This window comes from Hypanus sabinus, chromosome 1 (assembly GCF_030144855.1).
Source record: "Hypanus sabinus isolate sHypSab1 chromosome 1, sHypSab1.hap1, whole genome shotgun sequence".
Lineage (NCBI taxonomy): Eukaryota > Metazoa > Chordata > Chondrichthyes > Myliobatiformes > Dasyatidae > Hypanus > Hypanus sabinus.
The window spans coordinates 187,509,538-187,534,781 of NC_082706.1; the positions used below are offsets into that span (position 1 = coordinate 187,509,538).

The window sequence follows — 25,244 nt, forward strand, 5'->3', positions numbered from 1 at the left end:
GTTTCAGATCAAAGGGTCAGCTACCTGAAATATTAACTCTGCTTCTCTCTCTACAGTTGTTTCCTGATCCCTGGAGTTTCTCCAGCATTTTGTTGTTTACATGTAAAACAGAAACTCAGCTTGGGATCATGAGACTAGTGAACTTCAGTAATCTGTTTAGTCGGAGCTGGTGAATGATCAGTTATGGAATATACTGCAGAGACTAAACATGATGATTTAATCTTTCACTGTTTTGCTGGTGAAAGACCAGAGGACAAACAAAGGTGATGGACAGACAAACAGGCAGAATTGGTGTACAGTTGAAGGCAGCTCCAGCCATTTAAATGTCAAGACAAGAGAAAGCGTCTACGTGGAGAATTTTGGTGTTGACACAGTGATGCAGCTTGTTGAGGTGCTGCCTCGTATCTGTGGTAAACTACTGTTCAATCTTGACCTTGTGGCTCCCCTATGTGGAACATGGATGTTTCTTCTGACATTCATAGACATGTTTTGTCTATCTAGCTTCCTCTCACAACCAAAATACGTGCTGCGGGATACGTCTTCGTGGATTTGAGAGCCAACCATTAATTGTAGAGGAAAAAAAGGATATAGTTGTTGATAATAGTGAGGAAAGAATTTAGGAAGTGCAGTTTGGGGATTTAGTTTGATGGTTTTGATTGATAGCTGTGACAGTATGCAGGATATGATCGCTAGATTGGCTGAAATGGAGCCCAGTGAATCATGTTATGTAACTGGGAGCTATGTGATAATGAGATACCAGGATAAAGGTAAACTGAAATTCATACCTCATATGTTTATCAGAAATAATAATAGAAATTCAAAGAATGATTTTGGGATTACGAACCCAACAATGGTGGAATTTATTTTTCATTTTGTAGTGATTAATTTTATATTCACATTTATACAACCAATCTCTAACTAGAATGCTAATGAGAGAATGATATCATTAAAGAAAGAAGACAAAAATAACAGGTTAGCATTAAATTATCAGTAATTAATGCAAATTAGTAATCAAGGTCACGAGTACATTGCTGTTTAATGTTAAATATTGATACGAATGTAAGAATGATGTTAAATGTGAAAGTTGCAAAGCGAGCCTGTCCTACGAAAATCGGCAGTAGCTGTGTGTGTGTTGGTAGCAAGTTAGCAATTCAGATCAGTGCCTGAAATTGGCATGTAATAAATTGCAGTTGTTAATTCTGGATTAGATATATTAAATGAATGACAGATTAACAGTCCTAAAAAGCTATTTTATTTAACAGATTGAGTCTGTGCGAGTCTCAGATCTAGCACAACCTCCAAAACTTGTTAGATTTTATTTTCAAGATTTTATATAAATGGTTGCCTTAATATTTGCTGGACTAACCATACTGACCTTTTGAGCTATCAGTAAGATTCTCGTAGAAGAACTGTCTCTTGCTTTTGTGTTCCTAATTGGCCTGTTAGGTGAGGGTGAAGGAGAGAGAGGCACTGCAATTGGTTCTTAAGTAGACTGAACAGCTACATAACAGTCCATAAGTTTAAAATGGCATCTAAAACTCTGAGAAACTTCTATAGATCTGTGGTGGAGAGTATATTGACTGGTTGCATGAAAGCCAAGTATGTAAACACTAGTTCCCTTAAGTGGAAAATCCTACAAAAAGTAGTGGGTATGGCCTACTCTATCACGGGTAAAGTCCCACCACCACCACTACTGAGCACATCTGCATGGAGCATTGTCGCAGGAAAGCAGCAGCCATCATCCAGGACCCCCACTACCCAGATCATGCTCCCTTCCTGCTGCTGCTTTCAAGGAGAAGGTACAGGAGTCTCAGGACTCACACCACCAGGTTCAAGAGTAATTATTACCCCTCAACCATCAGGCTCTTGAACCAGAGGGGATAAGTTCATTTGCCACATTACTGATCTCACAGATAGGGAGGTGAAGCTCTCCAGGTGTGGGGGGAGGGGGGTCGTGGTCAACAGCCTGCCCCAGCATTCCTAGTGGCCAGCGTTATTTATTGATTTTGTTTGAAAATGCTTTTGCGGGATTATGGTGGGATGTTCAAGTTCACTTACTGTTACATTTTAGCTTGGGTTATACAGTTATTCACCTGTGTGTTTGTGCATTACCCTGACTGTAACCGGGGTGTGTAATAAGCACCTCCCCTGTCTGTACGTGACTGAGCCAGCTCCCTTCCCAGGTCATAGCACCTGGTCTGTTTTTATGCCTTTCACAATAAGAGTGGCTGTTGAGTTAAATGAATTTTTCTCATCTGTCATCATGGACTGAATGCTCAGCCCAGTATTAATTAGGACCACACAGGTAGGCTTGCCTCTGACTTGAGAGGGGATTGTTGAGGGGCCACAACTCTGAGCAGCCCAGGAGCCTGCAGCTGGATTAATCATTCTGCCCGGAGGTCAGGATTCTCAATTGAAACTGATTGGGTTTGATCCTGGCTGAGGATGAGTATAAGAATGGTGGTGAGGGTAAAAGTTTTCAGTAAACCTGGAGGGATAAGCAGAGACACTGAAGCTCCTGGCGTCAAGGTATGTTGGGAGAAACTCGTTGCAGTCCTCACCAACTGCTGAAAGGGCATCTTAAGCCTTGGTGACTCTAGATAGATGAACCACAGTGTGGCAATGGGTTCTACAGCTTTTTCTAGCAGTTTCCCAAAATTGGATTACTATAATCTGTTCCTGTTCTAGCACATTTAAAATCACGTGTTTGGCTTCAAGTTAAATTGGACTAGAATTGTTTTAAAATATTTTCACAATCCATGCCATCAAAGCGACCTATTTTAGGGATGCTGAAGTTTTCACTCTTTCAGTATAGGATTGCGAAGTGGTTTAGCTTTGTGGACAGGTGCTGGAGGGGCCTGGAAAGAGAGGTTAACTGAGATGTTGGGGTAACAATGCTAACTCAATGAAACTGAGGAAATACAGACACACCAGGGAAAATATGTCTGATTTTGACATAATAGATTGTACTTACGCATTTTAATGATCGAATAATGAAATGCCGCAAGTCTTTCACGATGCGTTGAGCAGTATCTAATGTGGCAAATTAAACAATATCAAGACACCAAGATTTTTAGGAGGAGAAATAGCCCATTTGGAAATGTCTTCTGTTTTACAGTTTCTGAACTTGTCTCCAGCATTATTGAGGTAAAATAGCTTCACTTTTTTTTTCTAAATCAATTTTACCATTTATGCAGAACTAAACAATGGTTCCAAAGTCTATAACCCATACTCCTGAAGGATTGGGATTCTACTCTTCTCGGTCCCACTCAGTGACCCTTCAGTGACCCCAAATTTAAAGCAGATTAAAAGCAGAAGCAAGAGTCGGCCACGTACCCACTCCAGTCTGCTTCAACATCACTTTGGCTGGATTTTGCCTCATCCTTTCTCCTGTCCACTTGCCATATTCTTATTCTCTTGCTGTTCAGGAGTTCTATCCAGTGTCCTCTTGGATAGTGAGCTGCAATGATTAACAGCACTCTGCAATTTCCCCTACCATGTCTTGTGGCTGACAACTTATCCTTTGTGATCAAATTCTAGATTCCCTGCTAGAGGAAATGGCTTTGGTGCACCCAACATGTCTGTCTCACTCAGAATCTTGTGTACCTCAGTAAGATCACCTCTAATTCTTCTAAACTCCATAAATGTCACTCACTGTCCTCAAAGAGCAACCGCACTCATACCAGGAATTTGTGAATGTCTACTGCCCTGCCTCCAACTCTAGTACATTTACAGGCTGAAATTTTAGATTAACTTTATTAGCTAAAAATAACAAACCCCAGGTGTGAGTCATTACCCTTGTAGGCTGTGCTGTCTTTCTGCGTTGCTGTGGTTCCTCCAGGGTCACATCTTATCTTGTGTTATACTGGTTCTGTAACAGGGAAGTTCCAGTAAAATAGAAAATGGCTGCACTTAATCCCAGAAGTATATGACAATATTTTTACCAATTATATTGCTGCATTGTACTTCGTTGAAACCACTGCACTTGGGACTGTTCTGCAATAATAATGCTCTTTTAACTCTGTTGGTAACTTTAAAATGCTTCCTATACCTTGCACGCAAGCTTTGAGATTGATAAAGTTTCATACACATTTTCTCCAGAATCAGTCTCTAATTGTTTTATTATTATTGAGATACAGCATGGAATAGGCCCTTGCAGCCCTTCAACCCAACAATCCCCCGATTTTAATCCTACCCTACTCATGGGACAATTTAAGATGACCTATTAACCTACCAGCCCGTACGTCTTTGAACTGTGGGAGGAAACTGGAGCACCCAGAGGAAACTCACACAATCACAAGCAGCAATCAATCTCCTTCCAGGCAGTAGCGAGAATTGAACCCAGGTTGCCTGGACTGTAGAGTGTTGTGCTGACCACTACACTAGCATGCTGCCCTAATTATTATGAAATAGAAGCAATTACCTAGGTGACAAAGTAGCATCAGATTTCTGTAATATTAAATATACTTATTTAATCCAGATGCAAACAGCCAGCAAATGTTAATACCTTAATTTTCCAGAATAGTTGTGTCTTGTAGCTGAATGATATAAAATACAGGACAGATGAAGCGAGTGTAAAACATTGGAATGATTAATTATTAAATGTAGAGTTCAGAAATAGCCTGTGTCAAAAGGTAATTATTTATAATTATTCTTAGCCTTTCTCCATTCATAACTATTCTTATAGAATTTGCATTTGCTGTGAAACAATCTACCTGTTGGAATAAACAAAAGTTTTGCAATGTTGAAAACAACTTTATGCAATGAGGTGATTTGTCCAGAGGTGTTACTATTTTAGATGAGTGTTGGCAAGTTATGGAGACAGCTGCATCAAAGTTAAGGGAAGGTGATGAGATCTTAATAAATTAAAATAGAACAGGAGCTTTGAACTCTGGGAAGTACTTGACTGAAGACAAAAATATTTACAGTTGCCTAAGGAAACCTGCAGAATTTTTAAAGCAGTCTGGTAATGTTTTGACACATTGGAAACCTAAATAGCTGGACCTGATTTGTAGAGGGGCATCCATCCTCAAAATGACAGCTTATTGTTCTTAATTAATTTGATTATATTTTGGAAACATTCCCTTATTTGACTTAATCTCCAGAGATGAAAGAAATCCATTAAATGATTTCAAATTATGATCATGTCGTAAATATTAAACACAGTAGTTTCTGCAGATGCTGACAATCCAGAGCAACACATGCAAAATTATGGAGGAACTCAGCAGGTCAGGCAGCATCTATGGAGGTGAATGAATAGTTGACATCTTGGGCCAAGACCCTTCATCAAGACTAGAAAGCAAGGGGGAAGCAGAATAAGAAGGTGGGAAAACTTATTGAGACACTACCAGTGGAGGAGAATAGTCGGAATCAGAATGAGAATCGGGTTTAATATCACCAGCATAGGTTGTGAAATCTGTTGTCTTTGCAGCAGCAGAACATTGCAATACATGATAGAAAAAAACTGAATTACAGTAAGTATATATATTAAATAATTAAATAAGTAGTGTGAAAATAGAAATTAAAAAAAAAGAAGTGAGGTAGTGTTTACAGGTTCGACATGCATTCAGAAATTGGATTGCAGAGGGGAAGAAGCTGTTCCGGAATTGTTGAGTGTGTGCCTTCAGGTTTTTGTACCTGCTTCCTGATGAGAACAAGACATGTCTTAGGTGATGGGGGTCCTTAATGACGCAAGCCGACTTTTTGAGCTGACTCGTTGAAGATGTCTTGGTTACTACAGAGGCTACCGTAATGGAGCTGACTAATTTTATAACTTTCTGCAACTTATTTCAATCCCGTACAGTAGCACCAGTCCTCCCCATACCAGATGCTGATTCAGCCAGTACATGGTACATCTGTAGAAATTTGCAAACGTTATTGGGGGCATACCAAATCTCCTCAGACTCCTAAAGAAATATAGCCACTGTTGTGCCTTCTTTGTAGCCACATCAATAAGTTGGGACCAGAATAGATCTTCAGAGATATTGAAACTGTGGTGAACTACATATACCTGTCTGGACATGCCCCCCCGCTGATTGCTCCTGTGACTCCTCCCACAGACCCCGGTATAAAGGCGATTGGAGACACTGCTCCTCCCTCAGTCTCCAAGATGTTGTGTGGTGGGCTCTTGCTGCTGACGATACTTTCTTCCAGCTAATAAAAGCCTATCTCTCACCTCATGTCTCTGAGAATTATTGATGGTGCATCAATTTTATTAGCTGGAAATTTTAAAACCTGGAAAGTATTTTATGTCCGGAAAAATTGGACTTTGATCCTCAAGCCCCAGAAACAGCTCTTGCCTTTGAACTCCGGCTTGCATGCTTCCAATCATACCTGGAAGAGATTTGCGTGACTGAGCCTGCTATCATGCACAAAATCCTCCTCTCCAGAGTCAGTCCGAGGGTATACTCCCTTATCAGGGACCTGCCGACCTACCAAGAGGCACTGGACGCCCTCAAAAGACAGTACCTGCGACCAGTGAACACCGTCTACGCAAGACATCGCTTAGCGACGTGGCGGCAGCGGGCTGGTGAGTCGAGCGCTGAGTTTGTCCGAGCCCTACAGACACTCGTGCGGGCCTGCGACTGCAGGGGACAGGTGGCAGAACAGCATGCGGAGCTCCTGGTATGAGATGCCTTCGTTACGGGGATCAGGTCAGTGTACGTGCGCCAGCAGCTGCTGGAAAATGCCGATCTTACCTTACGCTCGGCGATCGAGCTGGCCGACATGCTGGAGGCTGCTCTGCACAACGCTGACGCTGTCCAGCCGCGTGAACTCCCGCCGGCCCTGTGGATGCCGCAGACCTCGCCACCTGCCGGCGTATCAACCTCGGCCGCTGCCAGTCGCAAGTCCGCGCAGTGTTACTTCTGTGGACTCAAAAAGCACCCCCGAAAACGCTGCCTGGCCCGAGAAGCTACCTGCTCCAGCTGCGGAAAGAAGGGCCATTTCGCCAAGGTCTGTATGTCTAAACCACGAGCGGGGTCGAGCTGCCCGCCTCATGTGAGGCATGGGGGCTGCCATCTTGGTCGCCGCCATCTTGCCTGCCCGCCTCGTGTGAGGCATGGAGGCGGCCATCTTTGTCAGCGCCATCTCGCCCCGCCTCCAACCCACGGGTGCTTACCGGGCACCAAGACAGCGATTCAATTCTGGCCTCCGTAACCCTCGACCAAAGTGCCCCACACCAGCTTGCAAGGTCACTGATGGACATCCTGGTGGAGGGGCACAGGACTAGCTGCCTGTTTGACAAGGGCAGCACTGAGAGTTTTATTAACCCGGACACGGTGCAACGCTGCGGACTCGTGACACGGCCGGTAAGCCAGAGGGTCACCTTGGCTTCTGGCTCGCATTCCACAGACATCCGGGGGGGTTGTGTAGTGACATTGGTGGTGCAGGGCACAGAATAACAGGACTTTGCGCTAATGGTCATGCCTCAACTGTGTGCGCCTGTGCTATTGGGGCTGGACTTCCAGAGCCACCTCGAAAGTGTGACTATGGCATATGACCGGCCCCTCCCACCACTCACTGTCAGGAATCCTCAGTTTTGTGGGACTTCATGATATACCCCGCTACTGACCACACACACACACCGACCCGCACATCCCACCCAGTACCATGCCGACAGCTGCTCTACTGACACCACTTGCAGCCTCTCCACCCTCAAGATCCCTCCCCCACTGCTGTTCACCAACGTAACCACCGACTGTAAACTGGTGAAAACTAAAAGCAGGAGGTACAGCGCGGGGGACAGGGCCTTCATTCAGTCAGAGGTGCAGCAGCTGCTCAGGGAGGGGATCATTGAGCCAAGCACAAGCCCTTGGAGGGCCCAGGTGGTTATTGTTCGGACCGGGCAGAAAAATAGAATGGTCGTGGACTATAGCCAGACCATCAATAGGTTCACGCAGCTTGACGTGTACCCCCTACCCCACATCGCAGATATGGTCAACCAGATAGCTCAGTACAAGGTGTACTCGACCATAGATCTGAAATCTGTTTACCACCAGCTCCCCATCCACCGAAGGACCGCCCCTACACCGCCTTCGAGGTGGGCGGCAGGCTCTATCGCTTCCTGCATATCCCCTTCGGTGTCACGAATGGTGTCTCTATCTTCCAGAGAGAAATGGACCGGATGGTGGACCAGTGCCAACTGAAGGCCACATTTCCATATCTGGATAACATCACCATCTGCGGTTATGACTGGCAAGATCACACCACCAACCTCCAACGATTTTTCCAAGTGGCCAAAGCTCTGAACCTTACCTATAACAGGGACAAGTGTGTGTTCGGAACCACCCGACTCGCTATCCTTGGGTATGTCGTGGAGAACGGGGTCATTGGCCCTGATCCCGACCGTATGCGCCCCCTTTTAGAACTCCCTCTTCCCACCACTCTCAAAGCCCTCAGATGGTGCCTGGGCTTCTGTTCCTATTACGCCCAATGGGGTCCCCATTACGCAGACAAGGCCCGCCCCAGGTCAAGTCCACCACTTTCTCCCTCTCTGCCGAGGCCTGCGCGGCCTTCAGCCGCATTAAAGGGGACATTGCCAAAGCAACGATGCATGCGGTGGACGAGACCATTCCCTTCCAAGTAGAGAGTGACGCCTCCGATTTCGCGTCTTGCTGCTACCCTCAATCAGGCAGGCAGGCCAGTGGCATTCTTCTCTCGTACCCTTCAAGGCCCTGAAATTTGGCACTCCGCGGTGGAGAAAGAAGCCCAGGCCATAGTGGAAGCTATTAGGCACTGGAGGCACTATCTCACCGGCAAAAGGTTCACCTTGCTGACCGACCAGCGCTCAGTTGCGTTCATGTTCAGCAACCAACAGCGGGGCAAAATTAAAAATGATTTTAATTTAAAAATTAAAAAAAGAATGGAACTCTCCACCTACAACTATGATATCCTGTACTGGCCTGAAAGGCTCAATGAGCCCCCCGATGCCCTATCCCAGGGAGCGTGTGCCAGCGTGCAGCTCGACCAACTATACGCCCTTCATGCAGATCTTTGCCACCCGGGGGTCACCCGATTTTACCATTTCATGAAAGCCTGGAACTTGTCTTACTCCCTTGAGGACATCAGGACGATGACCAGGGACTGCCAAGTCTGCACTGAGTGTTGACTTTAAGGGCCCCCTTCTCTCCACCGACCGCAATGTCTACTTTCTCAACATTATCGACGAGTACTCACGGTTCCCCTTTGCCATCCCCTGCCCCGACACCACTGCCACGTCCGTCATAAAAGCCCTGCGCCAGCTCTTCACTCTGTTCGGATATCCCTGCTATATCCACAGTGATAGAGGGTCCTCCTTTATGAGTGACAAGCTGCACCAGTACCTGCTGGGTAGGGGCATTGCTACTAGTCGAACCACGAGCTATAATCCCCGGGGAGATGGACAGGTGGAGAGGGAGAATGCCACAGTGTGGAAGGCCACACTTTTAGCCCTTAAGTCAAAAGGGTTGCAGGTCTCTCGATGGCAGGAGGTCCTCCCTGAGACACTCCACTCTATCCGCTCCCTGTTATGTACGTCCACCAATGCCACCCCTCATGAGCGCCTCTTTTCTTTTCCCAGGAAATCTGCCACCGGGACCACCCTACCGGCTTGGCTGACGTCCCCGGGGCCAGTGCTGCTCCAGAAACATGCGAGGAGCAATAAATACTCCCCGCCGGTCGAGAGGGTTCACCTTCTACATGCGAACCCCCAGTATGTTTACGTGGTCTTACCTGATGGGCGGGAGGACACGGTCTCCATCTGCGACCTGGCGCCCGCAGGAGCAGCAGACCACTACCCCGAACACTCCACGGTAACTATGAACCCTGTACCCGAGGTGACACTGCGCACACTGAGCCCTACACAGACTCCTCACGACACTCCTATACCGGGCGTCTCGTACGCGCATATACCAGGCGCTTCGCACACGCATGAGGGATCACTGATGCCTAGTGGGCTGACACCTCCAGTCAGGTCGGAACCAGCACGACCACCATCTCCGGTACAATCACCACCGGCACCTGTGCAATCACAGCGGGTGCTATGTAGATCGCAGCGACAGATTCGACCACCTGATAGACTTAACCTGTAAATATACTTGTAAGAAACTTCGCCCCATGGGGACTCTCTTTTAAAACAAAGGGTGGGGTGAATGTGGTGAACTACATATACCTGTCTGGACATGCCCCCCCGCTGACTGTTCCTGTGGCTCCTCCCACAGACCCCTGTATAAAGGCGATTGGAGGCACTGCTCCTCCCTCAGTCTCCAGGATGTTGTGTGGTGGGCTCTTGCTGCTGACGGTGCTTTCTTCCAGCTAATAAAAGTCTATCTCGACTCACGTGTCCGAGAGTTATTGATGGTGCATCAGAAACCCAGGAATATGAAATTGCTTACTCTTTCCATTTTTGATCCCTCTATGAGGACTGGTGTACGTGTCCTCGTCTGACCTTTCCTGAAATCCACAATCACAGACCAATCTTTGGTCTTGAGTTCAAGGTTGTCGCTGTGACACCATTCATCTCGCTGATAAATCTCCCTCCTGTACACACTTCTGTCACCAATCAAAGTTCTGCCCACAATAGTCGCATTGTTTTGCTGTGCAACAGCATTAGTTTTGTTGTGACTTGTGTATCTGGTGATGACTTGTTTCTGAGCCATTAGAAGGGCAACTTGCAAGACACAACTACATATTAGTTTAAGGCACTGGGGTAGGGGAATACAGTTTCCAATGCCACCTTCAGACATCAACAGCTAAAAGAGAGGCTCTGGTTTTACAGTGACTCACTATCGAAGGTACTGGTTTCAGCAGTGGGTTTGGGAGTGACAGGTTGGCACGGTGGGGAGGCACCCATTGGGAATTGGGGGCAAGAGAGGCAGTCAGTACAATGTTCATCTCAGCAACCACCACATTCTACAAAAAGCAAATGAATGGTTTCTGTAGGTGCCCCCAGGAAGTCAAGTGTGTTATACCAGGACATGCTACAACATTGGCCAAAGACCACAAGAAGCAAATGGCAGGACGGGAGTATTGTGTTGTTCTGCCATACAATGAGTGCAACCGCCGATCTAAATTGTGTCCTGACCAAAGCCTCAACATCACCATCCTGTGTTTCTTGATTCAAAGTTTCATAGAGTTATAGAGTTCCACAACTCAGAAACAGGCCCGTCTACTCCGTGCCAAACTATTATTCTGCACCTGGACCATAGCCCTCCATACGACTCCCATCCAGGTACTTACCCAAACTTCTCTTAAATGTTGAAATTGAACCCACATCCACCACTTCCACTGGCAGCTCGTGCCATGCTCTCACCTCCCTGTGAGCGAAGAAGTTCCCACTCATATTCCCCATAAACATTTCACCTTTTACCCTAAATTCATAAGACCAGAAGACAGTGGAGCAGAATAAGGTAACTTGGCCTTTTGAGTCTTCTCTGCCATTCCATAACGGCTGATTTATTATCGTTCTTAATGCTATTTTCCTGCCCTCTTCCTGTCACCCTTGATTCCATGACTAACCGAGAACTTATCAAACTCTGCTTTAAATATACTTGGCCTCCACGACTGTTTTTGGCAATGAATTCTACAGATTCACCACAATCTGGCTAAATAAATTCCTTAACATCACTGCCCTAAAGGGACATCCCTCAACTCTGAAGCTGTGCCCTCTGGCCCTAGACTCCCCACAATAGGAAGCATCCATTCCACAACCATTCTGTCTCGGCCTTCCAATGGGTTTCAATCAAGTCCCTTCTCATTCTTCTAATCTCCAGTGAGTACAGGCCCAAAGCAATCAAACACTCCTCATACACTAAACCTATCATTCCCATGAACCTCCTCTGTACCCTCACCTGTGTCAGTACATCCTTTCTTGGATAAGGTGCCTGGGGCAGCTCACAATGCTTCAAGTACAGTCTGACCAATGTCATATAAAGCCTCAGCATCACATTCTTGCTCTTATCTTCTAGTCCTCTCAAAATGAATGGAACATTACATTTGCCTTCTTCACCACTGACTCAACCCACAAGTTAACCTTCAGGGAATCCTGCACAAGGACTCCCAAGTCCCTTTGGAGCTCTGATTTTTGAATTTGCTTCCCATTTAGAGAAAAATCTATGCATGTATTCCTTCTACCAAAGTGTATGATTGTACATTTCCCTACACAATACTCCATCTGCCACTTCTTTACCCATTCTCCCAATCTGTCCACATCCTTCTGCAGATTCCCTGCTTCCTCAACACTACTTGCACCTCCACCTTTCTTGTGTTGCCTGCAAACTTGGCCACAAAGCCATCAATTCCGTTATTCAAACTGTTGACGTGAAAAGAAGCAGACCCAATACTGACCTCTGTGGAACACTACTTGTTAAACAGTGTGGGTATTATACCTGGCTTATGTCGTGAAGTTTGTTTTTATTTTGTGGCAGCGGTACAAACCTTTAACCCGCCCTTCTCCATTATTGTGAACAACTTTCGCAGATTTCTGCAGAAACATCATATAACATCTGCAGAACCTCATCCTGATGAGATTTCTATTTTGCTTTTAATATTGCAGTAATATTTGAGTAATATTTAAAATATGTTTTTGATTAAGTATTCCTGTTCTTTTAAATAATTCATTGCAGGTTATATGTAAAAATATGTAAATTGCATAAGTCATGACGTTACCACATCATGTGTGTGCCTTGCTTAAAGTAAAGATGAAGTCAGACTCACATTCCAGTTCCTTTATTATTCTTCCAATTAGTTTTATGCTTTGGCATCACAAAACTTAAAAGTGGTGAAGTGTAAGATTTAAAATTAACCCAAGATGGCTTCCTATCTGTTGAAGCACAGTGAGAGAATCCAGTTAAAAAATATACCGCAGCATGTGTTCTTCGGGAGGGAAGACACGATTGTGTTTTTAATGCTGCCTGGCCTGCTGTGTTCCACCAGCATTTAGTGTGCGTTGTCTGAATTTCCAGCATCTGCAGATTTCCTCGTGTTTGCTCTTAAAATAACTGGTTGTTATACAGGTTTCCCCTGCTATCTGAAGGTAGAGCATTGCTAAGAAACCGTTTGTAGGCCGAAATGTCATAAAGCGAAGAAGCAATTATCATTAATTTATATGGGAAAAATTTTTGAGTGTTCCCAGACCCAAAAAATAACCTACCAAATCATACCAAATAACACATAAAACCTAAAATAATGCAAACATATAGTAAAAGCAGGAATGATATGATAAATATACAGCCTATATAAAGTAGAAATATTGTATTACAGTGTAGTTTCACTTATCAGAATCGGGAAGACAGTGAGCCAAAATCAATTTGGAGAAAAAAAACGGCACGTACACGCATGCGCACTTACATGCCTATACACATACACACATGCGCACGCAACTGCCCGCATAAGGATTCACAGTCATGGTAGTCTTTCTTGGAGTAAACACATGTATAAAGCGAGAGTCTTTTTTTTGTAAAAGCGAAAATTCTCTTTGGTTAGCGAGGACAGGTACTAATGTAAGTCTTTTGTAACAGCGAGCTGTCATAGAACGAATGTTCGAAAAATGGGGGCCACCTGTATACTGAGCGAATTGAGTAGTATTTTAAAGCAAACTTAATAGTCAATGTGAAACAAGGTACCAGTTTTCTTGATGCATTGGGTGGAAAAGCTTAAAATTTGCTTAGAAGTTTAACTGCTCCAACCATACCAGCCAAAATGAGCTTTGCTAATATCATGAAAATAATGCAGGAGAACTTAAAACTAAAATGATTGTTGATTGCAGAACAGAATGGATCGTTTCCCTCAGAGAGGCCATTAGTTTGAGTCACTGCTGTCGGAGGGGTCACTCGTTCAAGTCACTGCCCTCTGAGATGGTATCGAAATTCTGAGATTTGTGAATTGGTTGTAATTTAAACAGCTATAGTTCATATTGGCCTCTTCCAGTTTGACCTTTCGCTCATGTTCTCGCCCATTCTTTCTTGCTGTGGACCGGTGGGCTGGGGCCTTTGGTGATCTGTTAGTTTTGTGTGAGGGAGGGGTTGGGGTGTTTGGGGTTTGCAAGAATTTTTTTTCCTTCCTCTTTTCGTGCAAGGGGATTGATCTCTTTCTTTCAACTACTTATATGGTTTTTCTATATTTTATGGCTATCTGGAGAAGACAAATCTCAGAATTGTCTTCTGCATACATTGATAATAAAATCAACTTTTGTACCTTTGAAAATCAAAAGGAAGGTGAGTCCATTTGAGCATACATGGATGAATTGAAGAAGTTGTCTGAGCATTAGTTAGTTAGTTCAGTGATGGGCTTGATGATGCACTGAGAGATCATTTAGTTTGTAGAATTTTATAAGAAATCATTTAAAAACGGCCCCTAACCGAAGCATAACTTATAGTTAAAAGAAGAATTGCAGCAATCTTTTGAAGAACATGGCGCCAGCAAGCAATGTGATCAAGGGCGACATCCCTTCGACAGTTCACAAAACTACTGCTTTTAATACTTCCACTTTTGTTTTCCTTTTATGTGTGGTTCTGCTACTGTTGGAGCCTGTGATCTATCTACACTTTGGGTGTGTGCTTTTGTGCCGATTGAGTGATCTGGCACTTTGCTGTTTCCAAGGGGGTTGAACAAGAGTTCGAGCAGAGGGTGCAGCCTGGAGGTCAAGAAGGGAATCCGATGTTTTCCTTTGCATGGGTTCTATAGTTTTCTTTGTTTTAGGAAAGCCTGGGGAGGATGAATCTCAGGGGTGTATAGTGCATACATACTTCGATAATAGGTGTATTTTGAATAACTGTATTTTGAATCTTTGAAATAGCTGTATCAATGGAAACAGCAGACAGAGTCACTGTTGAGTTGCATTTTGGGATGAAAGTGAGCATGAACAAACTTGCAGTGCCTAAACAGAAACTAATGCAGGTTTGAAGGCAAAACTTACAGAAAACGTAACAAAGTAGGACACATTAAAGTAGTATGTCAGGCAGTCAAAGATAAATAGAATGCTCAGGGATGAAAAAAAGATAAAAAGTCAAGTTGTAGTTTCAAAAAGAGCACTAATCAGCATGCTATTGACGCAAAATTTGATAATGATGAGAGTTACAGAGGACTGAGTAGCCTTAAGATTGACAATGTGAAAACTAACAATAGACAAGCAATATGGCTTGCCCCAGAAGTGAACAGAAAATTAATTAAAATAGAATTGGACACTGGCTTGGCTGTTTCAGTTGCTCCACAAAATGAGTTTGAAAGGCATTTCAAACACAGGAAAATCAGCCAATGTTGGAAATCACAAAGCACAAAATGTTAGAGGAGCTCAGCAGGTCAGGCAGCATCTGTGAAAATGAATAAGCAGTCGATGTTTTGGGCCGAGACTTTTCATCAGGATGAGAGGTCAGAGCAAGAAGGTGTGGGGTGTGGCGGAAGATGTACAAGGTGGCAGGTGATAAACATTTCAAAGGTACTGAACTGAAGCCTGCAGATAGCCAACTGAGAGGTTATATTGGAGAAAAGATAATTCTGGTGTGATGACATTCACATCAGCGAAATACAACAACCAACAAGCCACATTGGGCTTGTATGTAGTGAAAACAGGAGGGCCAGCACTGCGGGGATGTGCTTGGCTGAGGGAACCACAGCTTGATTGGCGACCCATCCACCATTTGCATGCCGCATCCGCTGTAACAGAGTCAGCTGAAAGTGAATTAAGAAAGATACTGGATGATGCCACAGCAATGTTCAAGGATGGCGCTGGAAAACACAAAAATATCAAGGGTAAAATAGTGTTAAATGGAAGTGTCACACCCAAGTTTTACGAAGTCCGTCTGGTTCCTTATATCATCAGTGATAAAGTAACCAGTGAGCTACATCACATGGGGGCTGAACAGATTCTTTCCACGGTTGAGGTGGAGCCTATGGGCAATGCCAGTGGCCAAGTAGAGAAGAAGAATGGATCTGTCAGGATCTGTGGTGATTTTAAGGCCACCATCGAGCCAGTTCAATGGTACCATTTAATGTCAGTGAATGTATACAGCCTGAAAATCTTATTCTCTACAGATATCCTCAAAACAGAAGGAAACCCCCAAAAAATGAATGACAGAAAAATGTGAGAACCCCAAAGCCCCCTTCCATGTGTGAGCGGCATCAGCATTCCCACCACCCACCATGCAAGCAACAGCAGAGCCCCAAAGAGAGACCACGGTCTACAGTCTATCTACGGTTCATCCCAACAGTTCAACCTCCCTCGGGCTCTCTCTTTCACTAACGAGGGAGAGAGAAGTATCACTCTTTCTACACCATGAGGGGAGACAAGCAGTCGCTGTTACAATGTTACAGTCTGTAGTGCTATTTTATGTTGAGGTCCCCCCCGACTCGAGAACAAGCGGCAAACTCTCAATCACCATCGAGAGACAGAGAGAGCGAGAACGATTACCCGAGGGCCGAGGCCTCCAACAGCCGCCCTCATTGTCTCAATGTGGTGGCTCAGTTCGTGACACTGGTAAGAATTGCATCCACAGGGCCACACTAGGCTGCACCCCGAAGGTGTCCTTCTTCCAGGCTGATCAATACTCTCTGCCCAGGATGGAGGATATCTTCGCAACCTTTCTGGAGGAAACACTTCAGCAAACTGGACTTAGCTGTGGCCTACCTGCAGATGGAGGTGAAAGAAGAATCCATGGTGTTTCCCACCCACAACCATTCACAAAGCATTCTATCATTATAATAGGCTTATTTTTGGAGTAGCATCTGCCCCTGCAGTCTGGCAGAAAGCTATGGACCACCAGGTGATGCAACACTGCCCAGGCACTCAGTGCCACCTGAATGACATCATTGTTACTGGTAAGGATTACAGTGAACAACTCCAAAACCTCAAGTTAGAGTTAAAAAGATTATGGGCTCAGAGCATGACACAACAAGTATAAATTCTTTAAACAAAGCATCACTTACTGTGGTCGCATCATTACTCAAGAATTGCTCAAGTGTGCTGAGAAAATTTAAGCAGTGGATGCTCCAAGGGCAAAAGGACATGTCACAGTTGCAGTCCTTTTTAGGACTTATCAATTACAATAACAGGTTCCTGCCTAATCTGGCTACTCTGCTGCACCCTTTGAATGCATTACTGCATATCAGGAAGAAATGGCAATAGATAAGGCAGTGGGAGGTGGCTTCCCAAAAGGCGAATTAAGTGATGACGTCAGGCATTGCATTCACACATTATGATTCACATTATCAGGAAAGCTGGCCGTGCACTCTTCCGGTTGCAAACAGGTCCAGATAAAAGGTGGCTGGAGCTGTCAGAACCACTTCCTGCAGTCTCCGAGTCAACTCCTACAACCACCACAGAGGAGGCCCCAGAACAGCCAAGCAGACAGACACCACATCCCCCATCAAGGAAGCCTTTATCCCACAACAGTAAGAAATCCTCCACATTGATTTAATCTTTAGATCTTTATGGGACAATTTAAGAATTACTACGCTGTAGATATATATGTAGTAGTTGATCATATAGTACACAGTGTATGTATATATGTGTGATTTTTAGAACAATACATTAAGTCATTAATTTGAGTTGTAGTCGATATTGAGTTTATAGCTAAGCAAGGAGGAGTGTTACATATTTAATATTCCAGTAATATTTGAGTATTATTGCAAATGTATTGTTTGATTAAGCATTTTTGTTGCTTTAAATAGTTTATTAAGGTTATATGTAAAAATAGCATGAATTGCATATGCTGCCATGTCATACCTCTGTAAACACGGAGATAGACTCACTTTATGGACTCCCTTGTTTTTCTTCCAGTTAGGTATATGTTTTGGAGTTACAAAACACAACCGGTTCCAATATAATGGGTACTTTCCATCAATGGATCTGGCTAAATTTGCTAGGGTGTATTAACACTGGTGAAGTATCAATTAACATGTCAATGTAATACTTCTAAATCAAAATCTTGATTTGAAAATCTCTTTTTTTTCACCCTCTACTGCCTCTGGCATAAATACAGTTCCAGTTCCTTATTGAATGTACTTCCAGACTGAGCTTTCTTTCATATTACCACTTAAATTCTTTAGCATGCTGGCATTAGACTTGGATCTGCAGGTTGCTGAAACGTGATCCTTTGATAACAACACTTTTCTATTCCAGATGGACAATAGCGTCGTAGGTAAAATCCATTGTAACAGTCGCCACTGACTGAACTAGTCCCGCCTGTATACTTCAGACTCTGTTTTGTAGCTTGCTACTCTTTTCTGTGTACTTGTTATACCAGTCACTCAATGGTGACAATACTCTCTAGTATCCTTGGATACCAATTCCATCATTTTATATACAAGTTCACCTGAAAAGCTTTGTATACTCAACTGTGGCTGAATGCATTCATTACCCTGTCTCCATGTAAACCCATACACAACAAAATCTCAAGTGGCACTACGGGGCTAAGTTCCTTAATGAGTCAACATACTCATAATTGTCTCATCATGCTTATTCTTCAGTAGCCGCAACAGATTCAGATTCTCACACAACATCTTTAAACGTGACATTTTTTATGTTGCTTTGCTCAGTAAGATTTCACAGCATGTCATTTGCTAATCGTAGCCTGTTTATTTAAGGATTATCTTTATATGTCATATGTACATTAAAATGACAAAACCTACAGTTAAGTGTGTTGTTTGCCTCAATGATCAACACAGTCCGAGGATGTGCCGGGGGGGGGGGGGGGGGGGGGGGAGGGGGGGGGGGAGGGGCAGCCCTCAAGTGTTTCCACTTGACAAGCACAGCCAGCATGTCACCAGATTTCTAACACCAACCCATACGCCTTTGAAATGTAGTAGAATACCAGAGCACCCAGAGGAAACCCACACGGTCGCAGGGAGAGTGTACAACTCCCCACAGCCCACAGTCAACGGTGAGACTTGAAGCTCAATCGCTGGCGTGACACTAACTGCTATGTTCCTGTGCCGCTTCACTGCGTGACATGTTCCAACGTTTTGTGTTCTCAATGTCATTACCTCGTTCAATTCCTACCACTTTGAAGCATAAGTGAGTTCATTCAATTTAAGAACAGAATATCACTTAAGCTCAACATTAATATGGAGTCTCCCAATAGATCTGATAATGGGTAGCTATGTTGTCCTTTTGCTAATCACCACTGGCAACCTAAGCTTGGGTGCATCATTAGTCTGAGGATGTGTCAGCTTCAGCCTCCCTTGCCGTTGTGGGGCTGCATGTGCTATACACTTTAATCAGTTTTCAAGAGCTTAGGACATATGCAATTCCATGTACAGTAAATACCACTGGACAACAAAGGTCTTGCTTCTTAAATACTTTTGGTTATATCTTACGAATTGTGGACCGCTATTCATGGAAATCGCCATGAAATTTCCCTATTAATGTACCTCTTTTAAAAAAATCACCTGTATTTGTTATTTCAATTCATAATTCAAGTCAGAATAACAGATGCCAAGATTAAGGAAGGGATTTTTGTTGGTACACAAATCAAACAGGTAATCAATGACAGGCAATTTGAAGAACTTCTAGTGGATCTGGAGAAAATTGCATGGAAGGCGTTCAAGGATGTTGTTAAAAATTTTCTTGGCAACTTCAGAGCACCGAACTATGTGCTTCAAGCATACAAAACCATGAGGTACAACATGACACTAAAGATTCATTTTCTGCATTCCCATTTAGACTTCCTCCCTGGAAATCTTGGCACTGTCTGTAACGAGCGTGGTGAAAGGCTTCACCAGGATGTTACGGACATGGAGAAATGGTATCAGGGCAACTGGAATCCATCAATGCTGGCTGATTATTGTTGGATATTTAAGCAAGAAGCCTCAGACACTGAGTACAAAGGAAAGTCATCAACAAAACTTTATAGCCAAATTGAACTATTGCAAAGCATCAACACCATTATGCAATTAAATGCATTATATTCAATGAAAGTTAATTTCTTATTTCTCCATATTCTTATGTGACAAAAGTAGTCTGAAATTACATTTGTGTTCAGTTTCAAGCAGTGAATCATAAACAAAATAAAATTCTAAGGAAGCAGCACTTTTCAAAAATTTATTGTCTAGTGTAATCACAGGTATTCTATGGAACTTCACATTTGAGCAACATGCTCACCTAAACCTATCAAGGAAGAGACATCACATCAGTCTCCTTTAATAGACCAACAGGAAAGCAGCCCTGCCCCCGATGCCAATTTGTAATGAGTTCATAGCACACATCACACAGCATAAATGGATGTAATGTTTTAAATGAAATTAATCCTTTGTCGGTCACTGTTGCATCCATGTTAATGAGATATGAATCTCACAAACCTGCAACATTTGTAGTGTGCTATGGAAAGTGCAGTTATTTAAGCTTTAACATTAGACAAATATTCAGCTTTTCCTGACTTTTTTTGCTGATTCTACAGTACTGTGCAAGCACACACACACACACACAGGCACATATACATACACAGTACTATAGTAACTTTATGTATTACACTGTACTAGTGCTGCAAAAAAAAACAAATTTCATGACAGATGTGAGTGATTCTGATATGGGTCTCTGTTGTGGAGTGGGAGGGGGGTAGGTTGTGGGAATTACCAGAGAGATATTTGCTAATGATTAGTAAACCAATTACTTGGAATCGAATGTCCTTGCCTGTGTCTCGGGGCTGGGTGTGTCTGCACCTGCTTCAACCTCTCGCCCCTGCCCACTGTCTAACACCCCTCCCACATTGCTCCTCCCTCACCATTTCCAACATCCTTTGCTCCTGACAGATTTACAAACTCACTCTCTACTCCATGTTGACAAATACAGTACTGTGCAAAAGTCTTAAGCACCATATGTACCTAAGATTCTTGCACGGTACTATATGTTGCTTATACCCTGAAGGTTATCAAGAAGCCAACTGACATAAAGGTCATTGCTTCAGAGAGCAAACTTCATGGTTTATGTAAAGTTGTGTGTTTGTTACAGCTGATTTGGTTGACAATTCCTTCCCACTCTGCCACATCGCAATGGAAGCACAGCGAGTCTGGCAGAATAGGAACACTGCTTCCGTCACCAGCTATAAATTACCAACTTCAACCTGCAACAAGTACAGAAGCAGCAAACGCATATTTTTAAAATAAACAAACTGCACACAGACTGTCAAAGCCTGTAAAAGAAGAACCCTGGATTGGTAGTGCAGTCATCCGTATCTGTTAGAGTACACATAGGTTCAGCACACTCTGGTCTTCTTTCACAGAACATCCAGATGCTGTACCCTCCCCCACCGCACCCCCACAAAAAAAGATTCAGTGCGCATTCAAGTATAGGTAGTGCTATTAACCGGGGTCTTTGGGAAATCCCTTAATTCATTTATAAAGTATGGCTTCCCATCATGCATCACTCAGATCTCATGTGGCCCCATTTCAACAGCTGGCTGATCGTAAATTATGTTTGTTGTGCATCGTCCCGAGTAACACGTTCCTATATTTAGTATTGGTATTTAGCATTGCATTACCAGATACTTGATTCCTTTCTGAATCCCGTCAATCCAGAATTTTCTGTGAATGTCCAAAGGGGTCGCCACTCGTTTGCTGTAGCTGTAAGTGAAGAGGCTTGGGGAAAGGGCAAGAGGATTGTTGACTCCTGGGGTTTCTGTTTCTGTAGCCTTTGTGTCAGAGTCTTAAAGGGATGAGTGGGAACTTCCACTTCCCTCCCACCCACCCCATGTAGATTTTCGCTGACCTGGATCCTACCTCCACATTAAATTTTGAACATTTTATAGACTTGCCACGCACAATTCGCCAGTCAAGAAGTATGGTACAGATGGATATGATAAGATGCATAGATCGAGAGGGCAGCCAGAGACTTATTCCCAGGGTGGAAATGGCTAGTAAAGGGGGTATAATTTTAAAGTAATTGGAGGAAAGTATAAGGGGGGGGATGTCAAGGGTATTTTTTTTACACGAAGTGTGGTGGGTGCAGGGAACTTGCTGCCGGGGTGGTGGTGGAGGCATTAGGGGTAGACACATGGATGATAGAAAAATGGAGTGTTATGTAGGAAGGAAACATTAGATTGATCTTAGAGTAGGTCAAAGGTTTTGGGCTGAAGGGCCAGGGCTGTGCTGTAGTATTCGATGGCCCATGTTCTATGAAGGTAGATTGTTCCAGGGAGTCATTCACATTCTGTACAAATCAGAGGGATTGTCCTTGAACTTGCGTCAGTTCTAGGTTACCTGCCTCAAAGACGGTGGTCCTTCTCAGTTGTGGCGTTGACAGAGGGTCCAGAAGAGTATTGGGGGAAGTGAGGCTTTTGAGCAGGCTGTGTGAGGATGGGGACGGAATGGGAAGAGAATAATTGTGATTCCTCTTGAGGCTGGTACAGCTCCTCTCCAGCTACCCATGAACAATGTGATTTTATTTACGTACGTTTTACATTAAAAAAAAGCCTGCTTTCTCTTGCTGGACACAGGATTCCGAGCTGGGTCCCACTCACCAGTATTTCAAAAGTATGCTGTCACGTCTAGGATGCCTAAAATCTGGGACCCGCATTTTTAACAGAGGAGCCTGTGTCTGCATAAATTGGATGCAGGCCATTACTGTTAAATAGTGTGGTTTCTACAATTTTACGCTTGGTAAACTGCAGCCATGCCCACCAGCCTCTTCAGCATTGTCTCGATGTGGGATGTGAGAAGGCAACACTTTAACCTTGTGTTTCTGCAAATGCAACTATAGGTTGGTTCTGGCGTTGCTTAGCAACCGCAGTAAAGCGTTAGTGACGAATTTGCCAGTGAGTGGGATTGACAAGCTCACATTTGCAGCTATCAAAGCAAATACCTTTCTGAGAATCCAGAGGCAGATGTTCAGGTACCATTTCATTATCCAGTTGACTGTGATGTTATTATTCTCTGCTTCCCTGATTTCCTTTGACAGCCATCGCCCTTTCTCCATCTCTCGAAGGTAGTGGCCACAGCAGCCCCCACAAATCCAATTAACCCTAACCTAATCACGGCACAATTTACAATGACCAGTTGACCTACATGGTATGTCTTTGGACCGTGGGAGGAGCTCAGAGGACCCGGGGAAAACCCGCATATTCCACGGGAGGGACACACAGAGATTTCTTACTGAACGCTGCCAGAATTGAACTCCGAACTCTGGCTGTAATACCACTGAGCTAACTGCTACCCTACCATGACAGCTGCCTGTGGCAATGAATTCCCAAGATGAGGCCACCCTCAGGGTGGAGGAGCTACACTTTATATTACATCTGGGTAGCCTCCAACCTGATGGCATGAATATTGATTTCTCCTTCCAGTCAAAAAAAACTTTCCCTTCCTCCTCCCTAGTCTATTCCCCAGTCTGACCTTTTACCTCTTCTCACCTACCTGTAACTTCCCCAGGTTCCTTCCTCCTTCCCTATCTCCTATGTTCCACTCTCCTCTCTTATCAGATTCCTTCTTCACCTACCTTTCCCACCCACCTGGCTTCACCTATCACCTCCTCGCTAGCCTCCTTCCCCTCCTCCCACTTTTTTTATTCTGGTGTCTTTCACCTTCCTTTTCAGTCCTGACGAAGGGTCTCAGCCCAAAACATTGACTGTTTATTCATTTCCATAGATGCTGCCTCTGGGTTGACCCTGCATAGAGTTTTCCTCATGTCAGCCACGGTAAGACACAGCACCTGGTCACTGGGAGGAGGAGGGGTGGTCTTCCTCGCCACCACGTCACCTTCCACCTCAAAGTGAGTGTAGAAGTTGTTCATCTGGGAGGGAGGAATCACCCGCACAGGCAGATGATGTTGTCCTGTAGTTGGTGATGTCCTGAGCGCCCTTCCACATGCGCCGCGTGTCGCCGCTGTCCTGGAAGTGGCTGTGAATCCGCTGGGCATGTGCACGCTTTGCCCCTCTGATGACCCGGGACAGTTTGGCCCTCGCTGCTGTTAGGGCTGCCTTGTCGCCTGCTCTGAAGGCGGAGTCAATGGGTCCTCAGCAGCGCACGCACTTCCACAGTCATCCATGGCTTCTGGTCAGCACGTATAGTGATGGTCTTGGACACAGTGACCTCGTCGATGCACTTGCTGATGTAGCCGGTCACTGATACCGTACACTCCTCTAAGTTGGTAGAGTCGCCATCGGTTGCAGCCTCCCTGAACGTTTGCCAGTCAGTGTGCTCAAAGCAGTCTTGAAGAGCAGAATTGGCTCCTGCCGGCCAGCCTCTGAACAGAAGCAGATGAGTACTATCGGATGCTCAGACTAACTGCGTCACTGTTTGAAATAACCAGCACAAATTTAATAGGCCAAATAGCCTGCTCTGCCGTGGAGCCATTTCTCAAGGAATTAAAGAGCCATACGAAACTTGGAACTTGTGCACATTGCAACAGTTGGTCAAAAATCCCGGGTCCTTGCCACAGTTAGAAATTCTGCCCTATTCGTAGCCCAAGCACCCCAGTGTTGGCAGGATTGAGTGCTGACAGACTGGAATTTCATGCATTGAGGAGGTGAGCAGCGGTGGGGACCTAAACCAGTTAGTCAAACAGCTGCTAGGGGATTGTTCACCCATTTTGAACATCTGAATATTGACACCAGAGGAGCGGCTCAGCAACAAGCTCCCTCTGCTGGTAAATGCCTGCTACAGCATAGGGTATTTTATTCCTACAGAAGGAAGCATTTGTACAAAATGGTTAAAGGTGTTTGCACTGCTGAAAAGAAGATGTATTCTGCAGAGATAAATTTAATAACTATTGAATGATTATTGCCATGCATCTATTAATAATCAATCAATGGTGATGGTAAGCCTTGCAGTAGTAAGACTTTATATGTGTGAATGTCGTCCAACAAAAGTTCATTTTATTGTTGAAGTATGCATGTACTGCTCAATTACTGTACCACAACAGTCTTTCCAGTTCACTAGATTTTCATTCAACACATCATGGACAGGGATTACTGTAACATCACCCAGCTTCTTTGTCTAGGATCATTAACCTTAATGGTACAGGTCGTCCTGGTCCGTTTTGTCCTGCTTCCCTCAGCCGGCTCCTTTCCCCAGTATCCCATGAAGTTTCTCTCAACTATTCACCATTTACAACAGCTTGGCAAAGTCATATACCAGGTAACCACCTATCTCTGGTACAGCCAGTTCTTGGCCTTTACAGCTTAGTATCTAATTCCAACCATGATGAACCTTTGTATTTCATAGATTTCAGACCCACTCCTTCCATTACCGATTACTCATCAACGAACTCCCCATTTCTGATTTTCCCATTGAAGACCTAAACCTGTCACTTTCTTTTCTCCTTCTGCAAACTCTACAAG

At 44.3% G+C, this 25,244-nt stretch overlaps 2 protein-coding genes across 6 annotated transcripts in view; both read left to right on the plus strand.

The window, feature by feature from the left end:
• Positions 1-10,307, plus strand: part of LOC132401321 (uncharacterized) — an 89,164-nt gene extending 78,857 nt beyond the window's left edge. The window contains exons 2-3 of the mRNA XM_059983453.1: positions 8,111-8,307; positions 9,560-10,307. Of these exons, the coding sequence (XP_059839436.1) occupies positions 8,117-8,307; positions 9,560-10,070 (702 nt within the window). The 5' untranslated portion in view covers positions 8,111-8,116 and the 3' untranslated portion in view covers positions 10,071-10,307. The remainder of the gene's footprint in view (positions 1-8,110; positions 8,308-9,559) is intronic.
• Positions 1-25,244, plus strand: part of pkia (cAMP-dependent protein kinase inhibitor alpha) — a 59,018-nt gene that overhangs the window by 19,969 nt on the left and 13,805 nt on the right. Inside the window, exon 1 of one of the 5 annotated variants that reach the window (XM_059983470.1) lies at positions 17,122-17,364. The exons of 1 other annotated variant lie outside the window; for it this stretch is intronic. Coding sequence is in view for 1 of the 4 variants with exons in the window: in XM_059983462.1 (XP_059839445.1) it covers positions 23,589-23,600 (12 nt within the window). In the remaining 3 variants the exon portion in view is untranslated. Of the gene's footprint in view, positions 1-17,121; positions 17,365-23,533; positions 23,601-23,629; positions 23,675-23,739; positions 24,431-25,244 lie in introns of those variants that run through there. 3 more of the 5 variants (XM_059983462.1, XM_059983488.1, XM_059983483.1) reach the window with 3 other exon arrangements.